Raw genomic sequence first — 9,770 nt, 5'->3', positions numbered from 1 at the left:
TTTAATCGTTATTTTTTTTCCAAAAAGCCTTGTTAGCATCTATTACTTATTTTTGCTGCTTTTGCAGTTGAACACAAAGTTGGCTATGGAGAATGAATTACAGGGACATGTCAGTACAATTATTTAAACATTTTCTATGGCACTCACAGGGTAAGAGGTCTCACGACAATGTCAAATGTCCCAAGGCCTTGGGCATCTATACATTAAAGTATTAGTTTTTAAGTTAACATAAGAAAGCAACTATCAGTTTCAGTGGAATCATGTCAAATTATGCATATACGCATACACCAAAACAAATCTTTACTTCAACAATATCTGAAAGCACAGGTGCACAAATGCACAAATTCCTCCAAATGCTAAATGTCGTTTTGAGCTTTAAAGACATTTGAAGATATCTTAATGTTCTCATGGAAGAATCCTCTTATAAGGCCTTGGCACATGCTACGAATTGCATTTCTCCTCTGGGTTGTCTTCAGTTATATGTTCTCCCCCTCTTGTCAATAACACAAATAGCAAGCACACTTTTAAAAAGGATGTGGTGGAGATCTCGATCAATCAAACGGCACATAATCAAGTGTCATGTAGGGGCAAATTATCCTCCTCACACCGTTTGCACCAAACCCCACGTTTCCACTTTATTGTCTTAGTTTTACAGTCACCAATTCCAATACGGTGACCCAAATCTAAGTAGTACAAGGACCGTCCGAGGGGACCCTCAGAAGACAATGAGTAATTTCACAACTAATACAGGAGTGATAGGAGAGAGTTAAGTGGCTCGTGTGAGGCTAAGTCTATTTTTATCTTTAGAATGACCATCTTTGTGACCTTCCTACAAATGGGATTGTGTAGAGCAAATGGTTTTGAATGTTCCCAGGGTACATGTACATAACGACATGAAGGCTTGTGATGGGGTCTCATGTCTTAAGATCTGTGATTTTGTACTTGCAAGAAGACGCTGCCCAAAAGACTTTGCCATACGATATGTTTCAAGAATTACACACAAGTTACTAAATATAATGACCTAATGAGCCAATGAGTAAGACAAACCTCTTTGGAATGTCAATCTAGCAGGCGGTGGAGACTGGTAATATGTTTACATTATAGGCCATACTAAAATGGGAAGATTCTTCCCCAACTCCCTCATTTTACATTCCCAGTGGTTGCCTCTGTATGAGTTGTAGGTATTTGTTGTTCTCTGATCTGTATAAGGATGACATAGAGGACTGAGTGAGCGGCTTCAAAATTCAATTTCAAAAACCAAACTCTGATTAAATTAGGCAAGCAGAAAAAGCTCAGTCCCGTTAGGTGAACGTAATCCACTTTTTACACCAAGGGATACTGAAATAGATCCATGCTTCATTCTGAGTGTTTCTGGAAGGGTGTATTTGCCCTCTGTGAGGGCTTTAAAGAGTATACATTAGGAGGCTGGGGGTGTCCTGAAAGCTTTACAGTATCTTTTGTTTTGTTTGCATCTTACCTTCCTGCCGTAGGCTTCTATTAGAAAGCCCTTCTTACAAAAACACCAGTAAATGACCAGTGGGTCACAGTACCAAGCAAGCATTTCTCTAAAGAACCAGATGATTACTGATCAAGTCAACGAGATACAGCAGAGATGTTTTGTAAAATTAGTCTACTTCTCTGTGCTGGCATTATATTGTATTCTGACTGGACATGATGAATAAAAAAAATCTGAAGTTGTATTACCATAGTTTTGTGTACACTGCCACATTGCTCATATGTAGTTGCACTGGAATAAATGACCTTGAGTAGATATATTTGTAAAGGCATGATCTTTGTGTCATTTGTTTTACCCTCATCTGTTTCTCTCTCTCTCTCTCTCTCTCTCTCTCTCTCTCTCTGTTTTCCTTTCTTCCAATTAAATATCTTCAAAGCGTCGATACATTTGCACAGGGAATTACACACACGAAAAAGGATTTTCTTACAATCTAGATCCACTGCATCAGACTGAAACAAACAATATATTAAATTACATTTGGTAATATTGAGTGTCTTAATGTGATGTTTCATAGTGTGCCATGCTCTTAGGGGAAAAGGAAACCAACATTAACACTGGCACACTCGACAGTAACGCTGGCACACTCAACATTAACGCTGGCACACTCAACATTAACACAGGCACACTCAACATTAACGCTGGCAAACTAAACATTAACACTGGCAAACTCAACATTTACCCTGGCATACTCAACATTAACGCTGGCACACTTAACATTTACCCTGGCATACTCAACATTAACGCTGGCACACTCAACATTAACCCTGGCACACTCAACATTAACCCTGGCACACTCAACATTAACACTGGCACACTCAACATTAACACTGGCACACTCAACATTAAAGCTGGCACACTCAACATTAACACTGGCACACTCAACATTAAAGCTGGCACACTTAACATGAACGCTGGCACACTCAACATTAACACTGGCACACTCAACATTAACACTCACTCAACATTAACGCTGGCACACTCAACATTAACACTGGCACACTCAACATTAACGCTGGCACACTCAACATTAACGCTGGCACACTCAACATTAACACTGGCACACTCAACATTAACGCTGGCACACTCAACATTAACACTGGCACACTCAACATTAACACTGGCAAACTCAACATTAACACTGGCACACTCAACATTAACACTGGCACACTCAACATTAACACTGGCACACTCAACATTAACACTGGCACACTCAACATTAACGCTGGCAAACTAAACATTAACACTGGCAAACTCAACATTTACCCTTGCATACTCAACATTAACGCTGGCACACTTAACATTTACCCTGGCATACTCAACATTAACGCTGGCACACTTAACATTTACCCTGGCATACTCAACATTAACGCTGGCACACTCAACATTAACCCTGGCACACTCAACATTAACCCTGGCACACTCAACATTAACACTGGCACACTCAACATTAACACTGGCACACTCAACATTAAAGCTGGCACACTCAACATTAACACTGGCACACTCAACATTAAAGCTGGCACACTTAACATGAACGCTGGCACACTCAACATTAACACTGGCACACTCAACATTAACGCTGGCACACTCAACATTAACACTGGCACACTCAACATTAACACTGGCACACTCAACATTAACACTGGCACACTCAACATTAACACTGGCACACTCAACATTAACACTGGCACATTTCAACATTAACACTGGCACACTCAACATTAACACTGGCAAACTCAACATTAACACTGGCACACTCAACATTAACACTGGCACACTCAACATTAACACTGGCACACTCAACATTAACCCTGGCACACTCAACATTAACGCTGGCACACTTAACATTTACGCTGGCACACTCAACATTAACACTGGCACACTCAGCATTAAAGCTGGCACACTCAACATTAACGCTGGCACACTCAACATTAACACTGGCACACTCAACAGTAACACTGGCACACTCAACATTAACACTGGCACACTCAACATTAGCAGTGGCGCACTCAACATTAACACTGGCACACTCAATATTAACCCTGGCACACTCAGCATTAACCCGGGCACACTCAACATTAACAATAGCACACTCATCAGCTCAGCAGTTTGTGCACCGAAATGCATTTACTGTAATGTGTAAAAACAGGCAGCCAGCAGGAGGGAGCAAAGTTTAGTCACTTTGAAGGAGCTTCCAGGGCCACAAGCACATTCCCTCTCCCAGTGACTTGTTGAGACAGACCTAGATCTTGGTTGGGAGATTTTTGCAGGCGTCTCCCAGGAGGCCGGAAGGAAGTGGAGCACATCTAGCTGCCTCTGACAGTACAGAGGCGAGCATATGCCCATAATGAAACACGCCACTGCAGAGCTCATAAACATTTAATCAGGGCAAAATCAACATTAAAACGCAGGACAGTCATCAAGGGACCCACCCGACGAAGCCTTTGCATCCCACTCCAACGTAATGCGATTCAGGGTCCACCACACCATAGCCGTGTCCTCACAAGAGGTTGACTTTAACAATCTCTACAGATGGATAGTGTGCGAATGCACCTTGTCACAGAGGTGGTCACGAAGAAGGCTTGTAATTATACCCCGCTCTCACAGACCTTTTGATGCCTTGAAGCTTCCCTTCGGCACAGGGAGAGCAAGTGGGGCAGAGATATGGCTCATGTCCACTTATTAAATGATGTGTGCTAATGTGCCCTGAATAGAACTGGGAGAAGCAATATCTTAATGGCCCACCAATCACATTCTAATGTAATTTTCGAACACACTCTTGGAATGCCAATAAATATATTTTATATTCAGTGAACATTCAGAACAGACACTCTGATTTTGTCTGGCCTCATTGGCCTGTATTTGTATTCAGTTGCCTCTCTAAAATGGTTGAAGGAGGGGATGAGTAAAAAACGAAAGAATAAGGTCCTAATGGTTGAGTTCGCTGCTGACACAGAAAACCTAAACAACTACATCTGTTTTCCTCCTAAAAAATTCCCTCTGGATAAATAAAGTATTTATCTATCTATCTATCTATCTATCTATCTATCTGTCTATCTACAGTATTAAGAACAAATTAAAACATCAGCCTGGCTCGGAAGGAGAATGATGTGTGAAAAGGGTTATCTGAGGCCTTTTCACTATTAGTAGCCCAACATGTGATAGAGTAAAAGTTTACAAAAAAAAAGAACGTACAGGGTTCATAATAATTATGACATGGATCTGTCTCAGTTCTCTGGGATACTCTTGCTGGAAATGCATCAGCTGTGGCTCAGGTATCTGCTGCCACCTAGTGGTGTGGCATAGCCACTCTACATTAATCAACGAAGACAGACAAAAGTTTTGGTTTTTACTTACATTACATTTGTTCACCATTGTGTTGTGGATGACATATCAAAACAATGTAAGTTTAAGTTCATGATTTTGAAAAGACAGCTGGTGTACAGCCATTTATAATAACTAAATGGCTAATTTTTTTCTGGGAAAACACAATGGTCTAAAGGCAGCCCACTCTGTCATGACCCATTTTGTTCCTCCTGAGTCCTGAGTATGTAAATATTTATAGCAACTCCCCCAGAGATAAGCCATATCGCACCAGTCACCCTGCGCACCGAAACGCAAGCACCCAGGTTTAATAAGTAAGCTCTGTTCTACTTTCGGCCCACGGCGATAAAGCCTGAGTCACCTGAGAGGGCTGGTCAGGCCTGCTGTGAAAGTGGCCATTTTTGTTACAGTGCGACTGGAGTACAACAGCTTGGCTTGGGCAACAAGGTAAATACTGTTGTTGTTGTTTTTTTCGGCACCAGTACTTCACACTTAATCTGTGAAATTTCAAACCAGGGATTAGATTCTTTGATGACTGACTGCCAGAAATCACGAGAGAGAAATGTTATGGTCTAAAGTCCTCCCCTGAATTGCGGTTTGGGATTCTTTATGACACCAGATCAGATTTTTCCTGTGAACCTATTTTTAAATTCTTTACTTAGAGGAAAATTCATTAATCTTAAAGTGAACGGATGAAGTACTTGTTTTACTGTTCTGTATCTCTATTGCTTCTGTGTGAAGATATCTGTTTCCTGCTCTGAGGCTCGTCTTAACATCCGTGTATGGGAAAAGTGCATGTTACTTGTTAATTTTTTGTAGCAATGATATCAAATTCAAATATGTTCTGCAGTGTACTGAAATGAACAGCTTTCATGAACTGTAATATTTCTCACCATGCAGAATCATGGATATAAACCTCATAATATGTCTTTTATTGGGCAACTAAGATTCTTGCGCAGCTGAACGACAACAGCCCCAGCATGCGGGACCGGAGTAAGAGCCCAGCTCTGGACATAGACTCCAACTGTGTGGACGGAGACTGCTCATCATGGAGTGAAGACGTGGACTCGACTCCAGGCAAACTGGAGGATGCTTCTGCCAGAAGTGACTCTTCACCCGGCCCCTTCCCGCCCAATCAGGGAGAGAGTGTCGAAGAGGAGAGGTCATTAACGCAGCAAATCAGATCTCTCTTCCCAAAGACACTGAGCGGTCTCTTTGAAAAATGGACGACGAACGGCGACGACGATGCTGACGTCGTCAGTGATAATGATGATTGTCACTTCAACCTCACAGGGATAAAAATCCTGCCTAATGGCACCAGGGTGAGCCCACCCGTGAGTCCTTCTCTTGAGAGACGCTGGGATCTTGGAGACTCACTGAGATCTAGCAAGGGCTCTCAGAAACCCTTAATAACCAGCGGACAACCTCCAGACAATTACAGGGCTTATGAAGCTCTTGAGGGCTCTGAGTTGACAAGCCTTCATCCAGCGGAGTACTATGCTGAGAAGGTCGAGGTCTATAAGATGAAATACTCCTACTTAAAATCATGGCCAGGACTACTGAGGCTCTTGGCTGGACTAGAGCTCCTATTTGGGGGGATGGTCCTGGCATGTGTCTGTGCTTACATTCAGAAAGACAGTGAATGGTCAAACTACTATTTACCAACTAATCTGAACAGTTTCTCTGGATCAGGGTCCACCTACAACGGACCTATGACGCTTTTCGTGATGGCAGTGATTGGTGTGGCGTGGATAGTGACCATCGTCCTCCTGGTGCTGGGAATGACCATGTACTACCGCACCATCCTGCTCGACTCCCCCTGGTGGCCAGTCACCGAGGGTCTCATCAACGTGGCCCTCTTCCTGCTCTACATGGCGGCGGGCATTGTGTACATCAACGACCTGAACCGCGGCGGCCTGTGCTACATGACGGTAGGAGTGAACCCCATCATGTCCAGCCTCTGCCGCGTGGACGGGGGACAGATGGCCGGCACGGCCTTCCTCTTCATCAACATGCTCCTGTACCTGATCAGCTTCCTGGTGTGTCTGAAGATGTGGCGGCACGAGGCCGACCGCAGGGAGTTCGAGGCCATGGGCAGCATGGTGGGTTAGTAGGGATAGGTGCGCTCTAATTCCAAAAATAAATGCAATTTCGGGTGCGAGTAAAAGAATGTTAACTTAGAGCAGAATAAAACCGCACTCTCAAGCTTTTCTCATTGCTATTTAGACCACATTATTTACGGACGCGTTTCGGCCTAAGCCATCGTCAGTGTGTGGCAGCATGGTGGGTGGCCAGTGGTGGAGTGACGAAGTGATGTGAAGAATATCAGTGCGTTTGCCCCGGCTGCCTTATATTTTCACGAGGCCGGGGGAAATGTGTTTTTTAAGTGGGTATCAAGTCAGCAGGGCTCCTTGGTTTCTCAGATAAGCCTTTGATATGCTGATCTGGTTTAAAGCCAAGTCTGTGCAGAAGGCATCCACTGCATGATTTAAATGAGCTGTGTTTACCAATTGCTGGGAGGCAAAAAAATAATAATAATAGCACCTAGAATGGCCACTGTTGTGGTACAAAGCCTCTGGAAATTTAGCTCACAAGGCCAAACAGCTGCCACAGTGTATGGTTTCCATGCGAACACGTGCTCTATCGTGGCAAGGTTATTACTGTCGTAGAAAGATGGGAAGATTTATCAGGTCTCCCAGGGAACCCACCCCTGGGCTTAGGATAACAGACACCATTGTGTTTGATGTCAGATAGAAAGAGTTGGGGTGCCTGGAGTGTTTGTAGGCACTTTAAGCCAGCATTAAAGGTTCAGACTGATGCAGATGAATCAAGGTAATCACAGCCATCTCCCTGCAGGTATCATAACTCCTCAGCAACCCTAGAGCTGAGGGCAAAGAAAAAGCCCAATTAACAGAACTACATTTTCTCATCCACATCTACAGTACATTATAACATATGATTTTAAAGTATACTAGACAATCTAAGTCATCATTACACAACGGTTTTGTAAAAAAAACAGCAAAAAACACATGCTTCTCCAGACACAGGTACCTCCCTCTGTCGACACCGCCAAACCCAAGTCCAAGAGGATTGTGTTCAAGGATGAAGTTGATCAGCCTGCAAGGGGAAGCGACCAGATCAACATTCCGCGGAGAACCGAGGGACCAGACACTCTGCGTGGATCCATTCCCAGCGGATACGTCCCAAAGCCTCGGGTCATTCCAGATTACATTATGTGAGTTTTAATTGGGCGTTCACACAAAATGAAAGCCCATGTGGAAAAACAGCAGGCCTGTTTGTCACAAAGTGCTGAACAGTAGCAAAGGAGGGTTTTTAACCAAGTTAAGTTGGTTAAGTTGAGAAACTTAAGCAAAGGAAGTGCCAGGCATGTTTATGTTCTGCTTATGACTGTGGCTCCGCAGGAAGTATCCTGAGATCACGACGGTGGAGGACAGAGAGCAGTATAAAGCTGTGTTTAATGACCAGTATCAGGAGTACAAAGAGCTTCACAAAGACATCAATGTCACTCTGGCTAAATTCAGTGAGCTGGATGCAATGATGAGCAAGCTGCTAAGGAACCTCAACACCTCACAGGTCAGATCAGTAGATGTTTTAACAACTAACACCTTTCACTTTATGCGTATGAGATCATCTTGTGTCAAAATTAAGGAATATGAATGGACCAGCCAAGCAAAGTTTGAGTGTTTGCTGCATGTTTTCTGTATCCAATACAGGACCAGAGAAGGATTAATCAAATGCTGAAAACATTTGACCAAAAGAAAAATGTAAGTACCACATTCTATCGCTCAAATGTCAATTTTGTCCTAAAAAATGAATATAAATTCTTACAAGTTATGTAATTACTATATTGGTAGACTAATATCCTTATGTCTGGAATATGACATGCTTAGATCTGGGATAACATAGATTTCTATCTTGGGTACACCCTCAGGATCCCTCATTTTTAGAGAAGAAGGAACGCTGTGATTATCTCAAAGCCAAACTCAGCCACATCAAGAACAGGATCAGGAATTTTGATGAGCAAATGTCAGACAACAGCAAAAGATGATAAGATGTCACAATTTTGCTCAGTAGCATGATAGCAAACTCTAAATACCAATATGAATACTATAATTATTTTACTGACAAGCATTTCCATGAAGGTGTTTGTTATCTTTGTTCTGATGTACAAAAGTTTTTCTATATTTTTGAATAACTGAAAAGACTATGTGTCAAATTACACATTTCAAACTAATGACATTCCTAACTGCAATATCAGACAATTCACTTCTTTTTCGAATGTGTTGAATAAATTATTCAAATTTTAAATGTTTTTGTGTGCTTCTTTTCCTAAGTAGCTTTCAACTTTTGTTGAAGTGAAAGGGAACTGAAACTTTCGCGATGTAATTTCCTGAAGGACACCACTCCAAGATTCTTATTAGAGGAGAGGCTACTTTAAGAATTAATACAATAGCTTTCAAAATGCATAACTGGGATCTTGGGTTCAATAGAAATCGTGTATAGCAATAACCTTATTTGATAATTCTGTAAGCAGTGGATTGAAACTCGATATCGTGATACCGCATTGTTCTCACTCTAATGGCATGGGGACCTTTTCATTTCTAGGTCACAATAATTTGAAAGATGTGACAGAGTTCCTTGCTAAAAATAAAATTTTGAACAGAGCAGCTGTCTGGTCATAAAGCCAATTGTTTATAGTAGAGGGTTTTCATATATTGTGTCATATCTTGAATGCCTTGGAAAATGCCATCTAAATGATACTTCAGTGGTAAAAACGACACTACACAAAACGAGAAAGCCTGACACCATTCGGTGGAGAAGTCTTGCTCGTTTGCAACGCTGACGTTTGATCCTCCGTCGGCACGGGGCAAGAACATGCGGTCAGCGTCAACGGATATGCAATGACCGA

General features: G+C 42.4%; 1 protein-coding gene across 1 annotated transcript; it reads left to right on the top strand.

Annotated features, from left to right (window-relative positions):
• Window positions 1–5,820: 5,820 nt before the first annotated feature.
• On the top strand, window positions 5,821–8,909 carry LOC308381625 (MARVEL domain-containing protein 2-like; the record flags this gene model as incomplete). Its single annotated transcript, XM_080859213.1, has 4 exons — window positions 5,821–6,942; window positions 7,888–8,075; window positions 8,263–8,434; window positions 8,793–8,909. The coding sequence occupies 4 exons, from the start codon at window positions 5,821–5,823 to the stop codon at window positions 8,907–8,909; spliced, it is 1,599 nt and encodes a 532-aa protein (XP_080715339.1).
• Between the last annotated feature and the right edge of the window lie 861 nt (window positions 8,910–9,770).

The sequence above is a fragment of the Sprattus sprattus genome, assembly GCF_963457725.1.
Source record: "Sprattus sprattus genome assembly, chromosome: 20".
NCBI classification, from domain to species: Eukaryota; Metazoa; Chordata; class Actinopteri; order Clupeiformes; family Clupeidae; genus Sprattus; species Sprattus sprattus.
The sequence above is the reverse complement of the archived record's forward strand: the minus strand, read 5'-3'. Positions and strand labels throughout refer to the sequence as shown.